Raw genomic sequence first — 18,326 nt, 5'->3', positions numbered from 1 at the left:
CCTCTTCATCTTACAGGTTTCTTTCCACATGATTTTTGATTTTATAAAAAATACTTGAAAGCTTGCATGTATACTCTTCATTAGTATCTACCCAAAAAACATTTTACCTCTTTGCAATTAGTTATCTATAAAGCACTATATCTCTCACTCTTAAAAAAAGACATTTAAATAAGTATTATATGCTTATAACAGACATAATTTTGTTAATGAAGATCTAGAGATTAAAGCAAAGGGACAAAGAGCCATATGTTGCCATCTGTAATCTGTACAAAATCACTTGATGGGCTCAATACGTGAGTAGTCTAATTTTACTCTGGGAAAAAAAAAACAGGACTAAAATCTATTGGTTCAATAAAAGAAATTTACTTGCCATTCACACATCTGTAAAAAAAGGAATTATACATTTCTTTGTGTAACAATCCAATTACAAGTAGTTTATAAGGAGTAAAATGCTCCTTCAAAGGATGCTGTACATTTTTCATAATTACATCAAGTCTTTTTTTAGAAATCTTAATTAGCAAACCTGAATGCATCACCAAATGCACGTGAGAAAGAAATCTCCTGTGGTCTAAACTGTTAAGTAGTATCTTGACAGCCTGCAAGGTGATGTATACCAGCTAAGCTTGACAAAATCTTAAAGTAGTTCCAAGTCTGTATGAGGAGAAGCCAGGTCATGTGAGGAGATGAACTGAAACAAATTATTCTCTCTGACCATGAGACTCCTGCTGTGATCCGTGGTTTCTTTTACAGCAGTGCCAAGAAACTAAGACAGTGGTTCCATTACATTTACACATCAGGCCTATGACCCCATGTGCATCACTAAATGTTCTGGCTCCAAAGAAAAGCTGCACCAGTAAAGTTACATGTACTCTGCAGACTAAAAGAAAGCCAGATGCAAGGACTGTGTGTACAAGGAATAATCTTGTACAGAAGGCATCCATGGAAAAGCACAATCACACTGAACTGATCAATACAGCAAAGCAGATTCTTAAATATTCTCAGTTTCTCATAGAGAAGGTACACAGTACCTTGCTGAGACGTGATCAATATGAGTTAGGCAGGAGATATATTCCTGAATTTGGACACATCTTGCTTACATTTAAAAGGAAAGTCTGTATCAAGGCTGCAAATTTAGAGCCCTGGTTCCCTGTGGCAGTATTCTGATTTTCCTTACCTCTGCCCTCGGTGCATTCAAAGAAATACAACTGATCAAACTGATCCCATGCAGAGGGAAGGCTTTGAAACCTGAGCGTGGGCAGGGATGTCATGGAACTATGCCATGGGTAGAGGCACTGCAAAGGCTGACAGCTTATACACATTTTCCCCTGAAACAAAGTGGATCCAGATAATTCCTGCCCTTTCCTGGCTGAATGAAAGGATGCTATTCACCACCAGCAGCCCTTTGTCAGTTCTGCATGGAGGAATCCTCATCAGACTAAAAATGTGGATGACTGCTTAAACTTACATTTAAAAAAACCCAGAAATCAACAATAGTAAGCTGTATTTTGTTCCAGACTGTTCTGTCTTAATTTTAGTGCAACAAACAATTGAAAAAGGAATAGAAAAACTAAGCTGGATGATTCAGATTATTACATCTCTCTCAAAGGAAGAGACAACAGTACAAGGTACTGCTTTTTGCTGGCTGTGAAGAATGTTCCCTTTCCAAACTAGTAACTTCAAAGGGAAGTTCTGATGCTATCACAGTGAAGGTAAGTATAATCAGGAACTTTATACTAAGAAACAGCAAGATCTATGATGACTTCTTGTGCTGATTTTGAATTATGAAGGATGTCATAAGTAGAGTCAGGATATTTGCTCAAGTTTTTTTGCTTTGTTTTTTCTTCCTTGATAGCACCAAACCACTTGCTTCTGAAAAACCTCTCATTGTTAGATTGGTACTTCAGTAGGTAAATATTGAACCTTGACAAACTGCAGCTTAAGGAAAATACAATTAAAAGACCATGCCAAGTTCCAGGAAAGAGTTTTATTTGCAACGTGCTTACCTAGTTTAATGTCTCCATCTAATGTGAAAAGAATATTGCCAGCTTTTAGATCTCTGTGGATGATCTTATTCTCATGCAAGTAGTTCAGTGCTTCCAGTGTCTGCCTGCACACCACTTTGATCTGTGGCTCTGTTAACGGCCTTTCAAGCTCTACAAGAGAGAGACAGAAATAATCACAACATTTTTGCATTTTATGTTACATGTTCATAGCAAACCCTATAGGAACATATGGGGAAACTAATTAATCTGACAGATTCTAAGCATCACATGTGAGAAAAAAATTCTCTCTTAGAATACTTGCTCCTTCCAGTAAAGATTTTATTCCTTGAATCCAACCCCCTTCTCATTATGAATTATGTATTCCTACCTATCTGAACTGTGAAAAAACTACATGATTTAAAGACTGGTTCTTTTGTGTGTTACATAGAGATGCTAAAGACCAGATCTTTTACAAAAATATTTGCATATCAAAACAATACACATATGAAATAAGTCTTACGGTATATATTATCACTTTAAGGTATTAGGATTATTATTATTATTATTATTAGTTGAAATAACTTATTTACCCAACATTACTGCATCTACTGCTCCTCCTGCACAAAATTCAATCAGGATCTGTATATAAATAAATAAAAAAAAATATAGAGATTAGAAATTAAGTAGTTCCACTGAGCTGAATCATTGATTAAGGGAGCATTTTTGGGAGATCAGAGTTTCAGAATATTTGGCCTCATCAAGTTATTTTACTAGCCTGCAAAATACTGGTACTCTTCCCCAGCTAAAAGTAGGGCTGTACTTCTCAACAAATCATTTGAGAAATGCCTCAAGACCCTCAGACAAAAGTTTTAATCCAACTATAAAATAGCATAATAAAACTTATAAAACATAATGATACAGTCAGCTTAAACCTACTCCTTGTAATGTGATTTACATAATCCCTGCAAACTCATTTCTCAGTTATTAAGCTCTACTCCTATACTATAATCTCTCTGACTGAAAAGTCCAAGAGCTAAATGATTTTCCAGTAGCTGATGCTATCTCCTATATTGTTTCAGACAAGATGAAAATACAGAAAAAATGCTCTGAAAAGCCAAATAAAATTATTACATTCAGATGTTTACATTAATTTTCCTTTTTTTTCATTCATGCCTACAATACTTCAAGGCCTTTATCCCAGAATGTAATAATACCAGAACAAGTCCATCCCCAGTTCTGAGTTTCCTTTTGAAAGAAAAATATACTCCAATTATTTATGAGCACAAACTATGCTGCTATGAAGGACAGAAAGAACATAAACAAAGGAGAAAGAGGGGAGACAAAGAGAATGAGAAGAGCATTAAAGAGGAAATCATGTCCAGGACTGAATCACGTCCACTCTTCCTTATGTAGTTTTTTTTCTTTAATTTGAACTTTAAATATTATAAATTATAATCTACTGTCTGAGAGTTAAGAAACATTTCTTCTCAGAATCTCAACAGTCAATATGATTGGAATTAGTGTGTTATTTTTTATTCTTCTGTAGAGTAATTTAAAAATCAGCGTATAATTGCTGATAAAAGAGGAAACCTCAAAGTATACCTTGTACCACAACATTTATATATACACCACTTATTCACATACTTCAAATTATTATTGCAATTAATCCTCACAGCAATGGTACCAACAAATATATTATATAATGCAATTCTTTGTAAATCCTGTAAACATTCCATTTACAAGCTTCTGTGTGCCAAGTAGGTAAGTATGGGAATTTGTACATCAAGAATTTATTTCTCTAAAATTTGTAGTTTGGTCTGACAAAGATCTCTTTGCTAGAGAAATCACGTTTCTAATCTTGGAAAGCAAACATGTATTTAATGTCCAACTATCATTCTTCTCTTTTTTCCCCTCACTAAATTTTGTTTATTTACCACATCATTAGCCTTGTGGCTTACAAGCTCCTGCATTTTACTGTAACTATGTAGCTCCAATTTTATTTTCAAAGTGTTTACTTCTATCTTTATTCTGCCAGTGAAGCCTACCCACTCAGTTTCATATTGTGCCTCTATGCCTAATTGCTTTCATGCTGACCTTTATGCACTGAAATTTTTTCACTATTCCACTGTTTTATATAATAATTTACTCTGCACTGAGATCACCAAGTTTTGAGCTTAGCAAAACAAATGTGCATCAGGAAACAAGGTATTACACTTCCACCATTTGTTCAAAGAGTAAAGCTTATTTGTAAGACTCTCAGGAAATCATCTTTTATTTGTTTTAGGTACCTTTTTGAAGTACATGCTCTTTAAAAAAAACCCAACCCATGTATTCTTTGTACCATTCCAAAAGCAGCTATAAATATTGCACTGGATTACCTACAAGTGCAAACTGTTTTGTCACAGCTGAAGCCACCCAAGCACACAGCCAGGGTCAAGCACAGCAGGGATGTGCAGTCCCACATACCATACACTCTGCACGTCAAGGTACAAATACCCAGGGTTTAGTAAATTAATTACTGTTCAAGTCCTGCTAAACTGTCCTTCCTTCCTGGGAGTGCCAATAAACCCCCTAGCATCTAAAGTATGGACTTCACAGGCTGACCTTTTCAGCTCTTCATTTATTTTTCAGGTGTGGATTCCAAGTCTCACTTAAAATCATGCTAATGTAATTGAAATCTGAGTCCTGTTGTTACAAATAAGCACCAGCTGAGAACTCTCTCAATACACAAAATGAACTGCTAATTTCCACATTCAAACACCCGACCAAATGACTCAGGCTAGCACAGTTTTGCAGTGACAATTTCCTAAGTCATACCCACAATTTCCAAATTAGTTTTGAAACTGAGTAGTTATCCCAACAGTGACAATGCAGATAAAATCTGACAAATAATATTTTGATAAAGAAAAATGTGTAATTTCAATAACCTTTTGAAATAAGAAAAAACATTTGGAAAAAGAAAAATACTTACCCACAGATTGTTTTCATAGTAGAAAGCATCTAGGAGTTTGACAATATTAGCATGATCACAGGATGCTAAAATATCAATCTCCACCATGTAATCTTCAAGTTCTTCTTCTGATTTAGTATCTATCACCTTTGCAGCAGCCAGAACTTTAGTTTCTTTGTTCTGAGCCTGTAAAAGAAAAGTCACAGCAAACATTTACATTAATTTCACCAGAAAATTGTCACCAGCAAAAAACCCCCAGAAATAAGGCAACTCTCTCTCTTTACACTTCTGTACAAATTTCTAGGCTCCAGTTTCCTCCTCTACAAAAAGAGAATCCCTGCATATTATACAGGAGATAAAATCTAGCAGAAAAAGGGTTTAATAACTTTTCTCAAGGCCAAGAAACAATGAAAGACATGTAAAACCACTTAATTCTAATCACATTCTTTAAACTATCATCAACAACTCAGGATACTTGCTGCCTTACTACGATGAAGTTTTGTGCTGCTCCTCAAACACCATCTATTAACACAAGGCAAGGAGTGGCAAGGAGTACAAGGAGCCTCCAGCCTCTGTTTCTGCCCTTCTGACTCTCCCCACGTCGTGGCAGCACCGCTGCTCCCAAAGCCAGGCAGGGAAGCAGATCCTGCAGCAGCAGCAGCTGAACTCCTCTCCAGCCAGGGGCTGTATGCTGTATCCCAGCTTCAGGAGCTGCCAAGCCATCCTTCCTTTGCCTGGCATTTTGCTGCCTGTGCTTCAGCAGCCTGGGAGGACTCCCCAGGTGGGAGCCATGGAAGGTGGGGCACTGCAAATGCTGCCAGCTCTCCTGCACTGCTCCTCACCCACACAACAGGGACAGGGACAAGTGCAGAACAACTAAAGCAAAGGGAAAACAAGACTTTGGGTACCCAAGGAAAAGAAAAGGCATTTCTGCTGTGCATTTAAATATTCTTTGGCTTTTTTCAAACATAAGAAATTACAGACAAGTCAGGTGAGTTATTTAAATAGCAAAACATTTCAGAAACCAGGAGATACTACTTATTAAAAGGACACTGCTGAAACCTAATCACAAAAAATTATATACACTCTCTAATAATTCTCTTCTAAGTTATGTTTGAAGGGATGCTCAATTCCAAGCTGCAGCAAACTTCAAACAAGTGTATTTTTCTCAAGTCATCATAAAAACACTATTTTGTTAGTGGTTACCTCTGAATAAAGGAAGTGCAGGACTGAAGTCTACTTCACCCATTGATCATGAAGACCATGAATCCAAGTCCTGCACTTACTCCACTGAGCTTTTGACATTCAAATGAAATTAAATGGCAAGGAGGGACACAGGCTCTCTCTTAAGCAGCAACAGACAAGGATATACGAGGGGAATTCCAGCTTCTGATGTGCAGCATCACAAGGCAGTTCATGTCTCTGCTGGTGTGGATTGTGCATGGCCCTTAAGCTATTTTGGGATGATCCCAGGACAGGACACAGCAAAAATCCCAAAACCTGAACTTTGTCACCTAATGACTTTACACCAATATCAGAAAAAAGCTGGTATCAGACAGCAAGTAAGAATTCTTAAGAATAATTCTGAAGATCTAAATATTATTACTTGCACAGCTATAAATAATTCTCTCTATGTGGCAAAAGATAATAAAATATTTAAAGATAAACATTTATATTAACATTCAGTAAAACAGCAGTAACAGCAAAACACACTTATTAAGCATAGTCCCAGCTGATTCATCTCATGTTGAGGGTAAAGGTTTTCCATTACATTTCTTTTTATCTCAATATTCTTTCCAAAACAAAAAACAACCAAATCTTCCCAACCTCAATATTTGCCCTCCCATGTTTAACAACAAAGATAAGTAATCTGTATAACATCATTTGAAAACCAACTACTGAGAAGGTTTCTAACACACATTCTAATAATAAAAAGGAAAAGGTCTGCTTAGTAACACAAACAACATTTGTTTTGGTTTCATGCTTTGTAGCAAGAATGAAACACCAACCTTCCTATTCTAGAGCTGCACTGTAAATTAAACACAAAAAGTGAAACAGATGTCCGACCACAACAGAATTGAACTTGGTAGCTTTACTTGTGCAGAAAAATGTTTTGTAAAGCATTTCTAAAGAAGTCAAATTCTAGCTGCAAATGGACTTTTTTGAAGCCTGCATGGCCACATGCTCTTCACTTAAAAAAAAAAAAAATACTTAAAAAATAAAGCTGAAATTAATTTTTACACAAATTTGCTTACAAACTATATAATGGCGATAGTATTTTGTTTAAATAAACCATCTACATCAGGTAACATGTTACTGCTTCCAGATTCAGTTTCACCTTTAAGCAAGAAGGGCATTGCTAAGTTAGTGTAAATGATTACATGCTCAGGAGTTTGCTACATTTACAGCATATATTGTTTTTTTTTCTACTGACAGAACACTTTGTATTTTGATTTTTCCCAGATCCTTTTGCTTAAAGTAACTAGAAATCTGCTTTGAGTATGCTTCTACGATTTCCTCCTTGTGGCAGCTCTATTAAAACACCTCATTACAAATAATGAATTATTATAGAGACAGTGTGATTATCTTTATGAGCATCTTAACAATTATAAACAAAACAAATGTTTGCCTTTGTTCTGCCTCAAAACAGTAAAATTTTGTAGGTCTAGATCCAGACTTTTTTTTCCAGCTCTTAAAAGAAAAAAGCTTTAGAATTAGCATATTTCCACTGGCTATTTCTGAGGACTGATGAAACATTTTAAGTATACATCAAACAACACCTGAAAAAAAATTATATGTTTTAAAGTTCTTTTTGAATAAGGCATTAGTCATCTCCACCCCACAATGCACTCTATGAAAAATACCCATCTATTTGACTTACTGTAAGTAACGTGCTCTTTTCAACTGTGTAGAAAAGGATTTTACTGTTCATGCACAAGATTTATGAATCACTGTACTGTACAGTGAAAAAAAAACCCTCTTTGGATTAGGAGGAACAAAAAGCACTTGCAACTTTGTGTGGGTATGTTTGTTTTTTCTAAACTTTGGCTGAAGTCTTTCTTCTTCCACAAAACATTCTCCAAAGGTCAGAGCCAGAGGAAAAATGATTGTCTAGAATCAGTCCTGATTTGCACATGGAAATTCTGCATTTGGGTACACCAACAATTAAAGTCAACCTGCCATTTATGTTACAGGATATATTTTGAAAGTGCAGAACTTCTGAGTAGCTGTAGCCCAGCAGTTTCTTCCTGTATTTTAGCTCTCAACTAATAATTCAATTTATTCCAAATGCTCTGCTTAAATACATTTGATTCTGTGTCTAGGATTAAGTGACTTAAACCTCAGTCCTATGCTAAGAAATCCAAACCGGCATTTTCAATGGTTATGTGCAGACAAGGAAGAAAGGGGTAGAAGGATTCATTAACAAAATTTGATCTTTTCAAAAGATACATACATAATAGATGAAAAGCAAATTGGAATAACTCATTCCCTCAAGACGTGACTAATGCAAGATGACATGGAAATTATTAACTGTTACATGCAACAACACACAAATACTGCAATCCTTCCAGTAAAACTCCTATTTGGATTATGTATTGAAGGTTACTACAGCAAATATTTTAACTTAAGGAGAAGAAATGCACAAGGAAATAACCTGCTGTATGTTACAGCATACTTCTTGTAAGGTATGGCACAGTCTCATCAGCTGTCAATGCACAGAAAAGCACACTTAATTCTAAGTTAAATACTTTGAAAAAGATGGATTGCAGGCTTGTATAGATTAAATCATCTTAAAAATTACCACTTGCAAATGAATATGTCTGAACCTATATCCCTTACTGGAATGGCAATGTACATCTAATGCACAAATGCATTGCAGAAATCTGAAAACGTCTCAAGAAAGAAGAATAACCATTCCACACAAAACCAGGCCCTACAAGAATGTGAAATTAGTGACTCCACCCTAACAATGCTGGATTTTTGCACGGGGTATCATATAACTAACTGTAAGTTCTAGAGGCAGAAGCTTTGTGAAGAGACTGACAGCAGAATATTAAAAGGTAGTTTACTATCCGGGCACCAGGCCAAGAAGTTGCATATTCCCAGCCCTGGACAGCAGGGAGAGCAGAGCTACTGCTCCACAGTAATGGGATTACAGCTCAGAGATAACACATAGCCTTTCATCTTCTGATGACCAATATGAAGTTTCAGCCTTGCTTGTGAGGAGCTGTTTCAGTTTCGGATCACCAGCAAATGCTTCCTTCCCAACTGTGCATCTCCTCTGCAATGCAGCTTCAAAAATTAAACAATATTTACAACTGAAAAAAAGTTAAGTACATCCTTTACCTCTTGCTCAGCCAGCCAGGAGCAAAGCTGAGATATGAGATAGAAAATTGTTCATCACCTTTCCTCCTGATGCCTGATCTCTTGTGAGATGTTACATAACCTCACTGCATGTTTTGCAGGCAGCAAAACAAATCAATTAAGAAGCTTTTCCTTTCTGACTCATTCTTCTCAACAAAACCATATAGTCACAATCATGGATCATCAAAGTTGTCAAAAGGGGAAAAATATACACATCCCTATTCAGCAAAAGATGTTTTTTCCCCACATAAAAAGCTCCACTTTTGTGTAAAATTGGGATTGTAAGATCTAGCTCCACATAAATTTTCTGACAGTGCCTGGGTAATCAGTACTGAAAGGCTGGCCTTGTACAACACAAAGGCAGGAGCTGTTTCTCTGAGCTACCACAGAGCAGAGATTTCAATCTTTCTTAGAACATATGAATTAAGGAAAAAAAATTGCTCTCATTTTAAATTTTAACAGCTCTATCAAATAAAAATATAAGCAGTAGTGTGGCCTACTGAAACAACTACAGTGGACTTTTGTTTTGTCAAAGTCTCCTATAACATAATTAACAATGTCCTGTACATTTTGAAACTAAAAAAACCTTAAATGATTGACCAGTATCAAGTGTTCAAATTTCTTTTCAAAAACATGGAAAGGTGTTGTTCATCAGTGAATTTTAGAAGTTACCTTAGATAAAAGGAAGCATTAATTCTAACATTAAATGTTAAAAAATGTAATTAAAGTATCAGTTTGAATTCAAGAGCAAATAGCTACTCTTGCAATATTAAACCAGTTTTATCAATAAAACACAAGTTCAGCCAATGAAGAAGACAGCAACCTCCACAGACTTCTGGAAATTAAGATGAGTCAGTCATTTCAAAGAAGTTGTTTTTTGCAACAATCTTCACTGCGAGATGTTTGAAAATGCAGTAGTAATAAATTTTTAAAAGAGAGATCATTTCAATTTCTTGTTTAATTATAGATATGCTTGGCCCAAGGAATTAAAAACCAGCTAACTTCAGTTAAACCTGCTGAAACTTGTTGAAATGACGGATACAGAAGATTTATTCAAAAGTTAATGAAATGAACTCTCTCCCAAAGAAGATGATACACCCTTGAACTACAGCTGATCAGCCAAACATTTTCCCAGCCTGCACAACGTATCACAGCTACCCTACTATACAGTTTCTTCTGCTTAATTAAATTCAGTTTCTCTGTTTAATGCTGGGGAAAAAAACCAACCAAACAACAACAACAAAAAAACCCCCACCAAAAACCAAAAACCAACAACCCCTGAAATAGAAATACAGATAAAAGTGCCTCTGTTTCCTACAAGCAAATGCTCCTCCTACGAAAGTGGAGGCCAGGGTTCATCCCTGACTGCTGAAGCATCTTTATGATCCTGTGGTCTGCTGTTGCCTTTGTGGCTACGCTCGTTTGGGAGCTGTTTCCATGACAACTTCACTCTTTTAACATTATCCTTGTACTTCGTACTTACTGAGGTTCTTCTGCTTCCTCCACAGTTGGTTTCTGAGGATTCCACAAGTTATTTTTGGGAGTGGTATGAAATATAATTTTCATGTTTAACCTCATGTTTCCCACTAAGTATTCTCATTAATTCTGTGGTATTTTGTGTACTAGCTAAGTAGAGTTTCCATCCTGGTTGCTCATGCTTTGTGCCACTGAAATTAGAAGAATACTTATATTCATCTTTGAGGAGTATATGAGCTGAACTGGCAAATATGTGCAAAATAACTGAAAAAATCCTTTACAGTGAACTTAACAGAAGATATCAGATTTCAGCATAATTCTTACTTAAGCAAATACATGTAAAACACAGAGTAAAAAATAAGAAAAAATTGCTAAACACCGGCAAGAAAAAAACAGCTATGCTGTTCTATAATAACACATCTTATTTTCCCTTCTCTTGCTGCATGATGGCTTTCATAAAAGCAACAGGGAAAACCAGCTGACAATACTGGGAAAGCATTCGTAACTAAAGCATTAGGTGGTATCAGAGGTGTATGTGCAAAGGAGTGGCATTTTTTCCCAAAATTCACTTATAATAACTGTACATCCTACTTGCTAAAGCAGCATTGAAACACACAATACTGCATTGCAATCAACTCCTGAATTTGAGAAGAGGGAGGTGTGACAAATTGAGATTTATCCCCAGAGCGCTAAGCTGCTTTGCCAGTATCTTTCCCCTGCAGAGGACACTAACAGTTGCTGGCAGAGGTTCTGAGTTTTATCCAGCAGCAATGACAGCCCCAAACTAACTTAAACCTCCCAGAAAGACAGTAACACAGTGGATCTTCATCTTGCATTACAAATATCCCACAGTTATTTCTTTGGTTTTGTTTCATTAAGGAAAAAACCAACACAATGCTTAATGCTTACGAATTCATTTTAGTGACTACAGCTTAAAATTCAGTCTATTCCAATAATAAACACACCTTTATTCCAAATGATGTAATTAGGAGTGCTTCCAAGAAACAAGGTTATCAAGAAATAATTTTTAATCACACCATAATTACTAACTTCAGCTGTTCCCTACAATTAAGACAAACAAGAAGTCAGAGTTGAAGCTGTGTACAGACTGTGGTTTTATCAGAAAATTATCCTACTGCCAGGTTGAGAATTTTATGTTTTGCTTTTGATTATTTTATGATTTGTCTGAACGTAGGACTTAAAAAACTTCCAAGTCCTTCATCTGGGAACTTTTTGCTGTAATCTTGTTTCTAATCATTAACATCTGTAAGGAGCTTTAGTTCACTGGAGCTCAGAGCCAGCATTCCTCCTGCTAACCCCTTTCCCAAGGAGACATTTGGAGCAGCTGAAGCTCACTGCAGCCTTCTCCAGACACAGACACCTCAGAGTCTTTTGGCTTCATGAGCACCAAGTAATTTTGTTTACTCACACTTTGCAGACTAGTGTACATCCACAGATGTACAAGTATAGATCTACTACACTCCTTTTTTTACTTTTTTGTTCTTTTTTTTTTACATAGAGTGGCTCAGTCAACCCACAGTTCCTCAGAGTTAAATTACAAAACAAAACTGCTTTGCCCAGAGCTTTTTAGCCAGATCAGATGCAAGATGGCTACAGCTGTTTGCTGACCCAGCACAGCCATTCATTACGACAAAACAGGAAAAAAACAGAGCATCTGACTTGAGCATGGAAAATTCTGTCCTTCCCAACTGGATATCAACAAGTCAACAACATAATAAAGAAAGAAAAATGACAATTTCTTTGGGCTTTAAGAACCCTTCAACAAAGGCCTTCTGACATGTTACTAGGGGAACTACATAGTCCCAGAAATGCAATGTGGCATAGTCATTAGGTTAAAAAAACTTGCTGTCAAAAAAAGAATATTATTAAAAACTCTACATTTCACATAGCAGAAGGAAGGCATTAAAAGACCAGCACTAAGACAATTTATTTTATATATCTATTGGAGAAAATGATGACCTATAACAGATGTAACTTAACTGTCATTTAAAGTGTAAACATCTTATAGCTCAAATATACGGCAAATTTAAGAAAAGGTTTTGTATAATTTGATACTGAAGTGTGAGCCATGTTCAAATTTCACAACAAACACAGCTAAATAGCCAGAGGGGAAAGATTAAATTAAACAAGATGAATGAAGCATCATCACCCCTTTTCATTCTTTGCCCTCCTAAAATGAACACTTCATATGTTTTAAGGGAATACTTCATATGTTTTAAGAGAAAAACATAAACTATATAGGCAGTTTGAGATTTAGTGTTTTACAAAGAGATACGGTTGTAGCAGAGGGAAAGGAAATGAGACAATACATAAATACTACACTGAAACTGGCAACAACTATTGCAAAACTATCAAAGCATATATTCTGTTGCTTCACACATAAACTAGTCTGTTAAAATGAAACTTCCTCTATTTCTGAAGGAGTAAAAGATAGAAGTAGAGTAGCTTTAAAAAGTTTCAACTAAAAAGCTGTACATCATTATCCCTCAGTTCTAAGTGAAATTGTTACAGAAACTAATTCATATTCTATTTATAGTATTTATATGTTTTAAAAATAAAATTTAGAATTCTAGCAGGGACTCATTCATTCCTTACATACCATCTCTAAGGCAATCTAACAGAAACCAACTGCAAAGACAGCAACAACAACAAAGAAATCAACAATTAAGCTAGTGTCATTCAGCACTCTGTAATGTAAACAAGTTATTTTCAAGTCAGTCCTACTATAATGAACTTTATTAATTATTAAATTCATTCTGCTGGTATATGCTATTTAATGCTAGTACAGTCTACAACTTGACAGTAGTTTCTCTTGTGCTGGAAATCCTGACCCTAAAGTTTCACAGTACCTCACAAGCACAAAATGAAATTTCAAAAGGTGCCTCACACAGCTTAGATAAGCTGGCTACCTTTGTGCTGCAAGTACAATATCTCAAGAGATGAGAAAGAGCCTTCTCAATAAACATTTGGTATTCCTTGACAACTGGCTATTCAAGTACCACAAAAATAGCACCCTGGGTTCTGCAAATGAACTTCATTCATATTCAACACTGTAGTGGAATATGCTGCTTTCTGATGCTGCCTTTCAGATTAACTGTTTGGTTTGTTGGGGTTTTTTTAATTGTTGAATTTAAACAACTAAACAATTAAGAAAATTGACTACTCTGAGAAACTATATGAATGCAAATCCTATTACTTATCAGCAATTCTCAAACGAAATTTTAATTTAGAAGCATGCTACTGATGGTATTTTTAAAATTCTCATGTTCCATGCACTTGCTGTTTGACATTTTACTGACTGGTGTAATTTGTTCAGAATTTACCTAGAATGCTACTGATAAACACAAATGGCCATGGGAATAATTGCATAACTTGATAAAATTATTTTTAAAAAAACCCAGATATACAAATAAAGAAAAAATTTTTCAAGTCTGTGAAAAGCACAATGCACAAAATGTGCAAAGGAAAACGTAGTCTGTTACTCAGGCATCTGCAACTAACAAACATTTATCAATATAAGGTTTTCACCTAATGTTGGAACATTGTTCTTCCTCTGACAGACCTGTTGAGAGTCATGGTAACATTGAACAGTTAATGCTTCTTCCTGAACATCTCCTGTGCTTGTTCTTGCCTCATAACTGTGTGGCAATGCTACTTCTCATGGAATTATGGAAGCTTTATCTTGTCCATGTCCTCAAGAAGTGATGTTGCATGGCTCCTACGAGGAGGAAATCACTTCATTTATTTTTCTTCTTCTCTATCTCTTAAGTTTTTTTCTTTTAATTGAATATTAGGCTGAAAGCTTTTTGAAGCAGATGACTATCTTTTGTTGTACATTTGTACAGTGAGAGGGAACAAAGAATTCCATTCCCTTTGGAAAATTATCAAAGCCACTTCTTGCTCCAGAACACCTTACTCAACTCAAATTCAATTCAGTTTTCTGTACTTTCCTCATATCAGTTAGATTTAGTGCCAAATAAGAAGTCTTAGAAAATTTTCAATCTTTTCTATCAGCTATTGAGCATATCTAAAGTAGAAAAGAGAATCACCACCTGAACTAAAACTGGGATCATGGGCTTATAGTCAAGTTGCAGTTATGCCTAAATAACAGAATGCACCTAGCATGGACCTCAGTGGTGCTAAGGGACAGAACCACTGGCTGATAAAAACACCACCAGCATTTCCCATAAGTACCTTTTCCTTAGTAGTTGCTAACAGCAAATGGCTCCTACAACAGGAACAAGTCCATTTTTCCTTTTGTCCTGACTAAAAGCATTCATCTGACATACCTTAACAACTCCACAATATTAATATGCAACCCTTTGACAGCTACTGAAGCCAATGCTGACAACGCGCTGTCAATTTTCCCTTCCATTGGCAGTGTCCCTTGTCTGGCCCTCTCGTGAGCTGGCCTGGGCAGCCAAGAAGATTACATGGACAATCAGCTTTTGCATGGCTTAGTTCCTGAAGCAGATCAGCACGGGGTTGGCAAGCACCAGGCCTGTCACAAGGAAGGATGTGGGAAGGACAATCCCCTGCCAGAACCCTGCCTGCACCGACCTGCGCCAGCCCAAACTGCTGTGGAAAAGAGTCACGGTAAGACCCTGACACTCATCATTTCAGTGTCACTCCTGCACTTACTAAAATGCACTGCTTTGGACAGCAATGTGTTGTTGACTGTTTCACTTAGTAAATATCACAGTTCCACAGTGTTTAAATGCTTTTTAGGGATTCAGAATAATCTTTATATTGCACTGGCTAAAAGTGAGGTCCTATGTCGGGCCTTTATAAAGTCCACAAATTTACAACAGCATCAATAAACGCTGAAACAAACACCACAAACAGTAGAGGAAAACAAGCCTGTACATGAGCTCCTTTTTATATTTCACTTTTAAGTGCTAAGGCCAGTGTGTGGGGGTTTTGTTTGTTTTTATTCAAATGCAACACAAAAATCAACAGGCAGCTTACTGGGCTCTTAAGCTGGCCAGAACCCCTATATTTGCTACCAAGAGACAGTTTGAAATTCGAGCTACAGCCAAGAGGAAAGGGGACATTGTCAGGTACCCCAGCTATCCCTGTCAACAGGAAACACTTCTCAGTATTGTTTAAATGGTGATTTTGAAGTTTTCACACTTTCCTTCCCAGAAAGTGTGAAAAATAGCAGACAGGTTACTTTTAAACTTGGTTAGTACATCTCCACTAATAGCAAAAACTAGTTGGAAAGAGTGAAAGACTAAAAAAGCTCAGCTTAACTCTGAGAGTATCCATTTCTCCACATTACTGGGATGATTTGAGTTTGTTTTGGGGATAATTCCTGCTCAAACTATTCTGACTATAATGCTCCACGATGAGCACAGCTCACAGTGTGCTGCTGTAGCTGCACAGACCTGAGTTTCTGACCCTTGACTATCCAACAATGAAACCCAGAGAATTTTTGCCTGAATGGTGAACTGAAGCATTTGTAGCATCCACAGAAGAAAGTAAGAGAATGAGAAGGACAATCAAAATTATTAAAGGGCCAAGCTGTTGTCTTATAGTAAGCAGACTAAAAAGGTTGGGCCTTAAACAGGAAAAGCTGAAGGTGGGGCAGGAACATGACTGAACTTTACAAAATAAAAAAGGCACCATGTGAATTGAATAAATCCTGATTCAGACAATGGTTGTGAAGGAGATGAGGGTTAACTGCAACATTTTCATTTTTGCTGAGGTACTCAATAAACATTTCTCTATTATTGTTTTACTGCCTTTTGATTACAAAGGTATTAACTATTTTCCTGGTAAAATACTATTTAGAAATACAATTTAAAAGTTTTCTTCTATAATGCACAGTGTAGAAGTATTGGAGAAAACCTTTTGTTTTTACAGCATAAACCTGTTTCAGGAGAACCATTACCTAGGAGATAAAGAAATAATAAAATCCTTAGTAAAAAATCTTGCCAAGTTATTACACTATCACTGACAAAGTTACAGTAACTTTCCTCAGAACCCTTTCTGAATCACAGCTATGACTAAACATTTCTGGAGACAAAACCCAGTTCCTTAAAGTCCTCCTTTAACGAGGAAGTCTCAGATCTAAAAGGACATTCAAAGAGATATGAAGAAAGCAAAGGGACAGTCTTCCCCCAGCTCATTACTAAATTAAATGGATTAAAACCCAATTCTGCCTTAGGATGGGGATTCACCATTGCTTCCATACCAAGTAAACCAATTGTGATGTAAGGCACAATCACAGTTCTGGGGTAATGGTTTCCCTGCCACAAAAATTTTACTTTCTGTTTGCCCACTCATTTTAAATAACTGCATTATTGCAACTGCAGAAAAAATCATCCTGAAAATAATAAAGTTTGTTTAGTCACAATGGCATCCTTCGTTTTCAAATTTTCTGAAACAGATAAATTTTCAGGATGGACACTTGAAGGTAACAGTCAGTCCTCTGTAGTAACAAGAGATTTAGTTAAACACTAATCAATAAATTGATTTGACTATTGCAGTAAGGTCTTAACTTTTCACTTCATGTTCTTCTCCACAGAAAGTTATGTAAAATTTGAAAATCATATCATAGAATAGCATGCCTCAGGTAGTCAGAATATTCTTTAAGCTACATTTTGTGTGGAACTTGATTCAAGCATGAGTCTAGGTTTGAGCAATTTCTTGCTCTAGGCTACAGGCAATCACCTAATTAGAAAATAGCTAAAAAATACAAACATGCAAGGCAGAGGGGAAATACTTTGTGCCTCACTCAGTTTCCAATTTACAATTCATGCTTAGCTCTTACATTAGCCTCTCTATACACACACATGCAATCCCACAAAATACTGAAAAATTCAGTCTTAATCCAAAATAATTTTAAAAAAATAAGGAACACCACCAGGGACAAATCTAGAACTTGAATATTTTAACTTGCATTTACATACATTGAAAACTCCTTCAAGAAACACCATATCTTCCTAAAACCAAGTAATTTAAGCAGGTGAATTAAATATTAAAAGAATCTTACATTAACGTTTTATTGCAATTTTTTTCCTTCAGGTAAATCTGCTGCTGCATATACTTCAGTTGGTTTGTGTCATGAATTTAGAGCATATTCAACAGAAAATCTGAAATGCCAGTAGAAATTAACATTTCCAGTAAAGCCTTCATTTTCTGTTGAAGTATGAATACCATTAGAAAATGGTGTGAGGTACCCTACTAGCTTTTATTGAATATTAGACAATCTTTATTGCCTGACATCCTTCAAACAAATTCCTCAAATACTGGGTCTTTTTTCTTCTAATAAAAATTCCTTCCCATTTGTGAGTGGAGAAACTGTATTTCCACAGTTGACACATTTGAGATATATCTGAGACTTAAAATTTCTTTCAAGCTGTAATCATGTTAAAAAGTCATTAAATATGAGCTAGGGGGAGAATTTTATATGGTTTTGGAGAAAAATTATAAAACATCACTTTTTTACTCTGTGCTATTAAATCAGTCTGCTTTCTGTGCTATTAATTCCATCTGCTTTGTTTTCTAACAGTAAATTTCATGGCTTT

General features: G+C 36.0%; 1 protein-coding gene across 2 annotated transcripts in view; it reads right to left on the bottom strand.

Moving 5' to 3' along the window:
• Window positions 1–18,326, bottom strand: part of SLK (STE20 like kinase) — a 49,246-nt gene that overhangs the window by 23,484 nt on the left and 7,436 nt on the right. For both annotated transcript variants that reach the window (XM_066555179.1, XM_066555180.1), the window contains exons 2-4: window positions 4,954–5,118; window positions 2,573–2,621; window positions 2,004–2,153 (exon numbers count right to left, since the gene is read on the bottom strand). In XM_066555179.1, the coding sequence (XP_066411276.1) occupies window positions 2,004–2,153; window positions 2,573–2,621; window positions 4,954–5,118 (364 nt within the window). The remainder of the gene's footprint in view (window positions 1–2,003; window positions 2,154–2,572; window positions 2,622–4,953; window positions 5,119–18,326) is intronic.

The sequence above is a fragment of the Molothrus aeneus genome, chromosome 8 (assembly GCF_037042795.1).
Source record: "Molothrus aeneus isolate 106 chromosome 8, BPBGC_Maene_1.0, whole genome shotgun sequence".
Taxonomy (NCBI): Eukaryota; Metazoa; Chordata; class Aves; order Passeriformes; family Icteridae; genus Molothrus; species Molothrus aeneus.
Note: the sequence above shows the minus strand (reverse complement) of the source record. Positions and strands in the feature narration are given on the sequence as shown.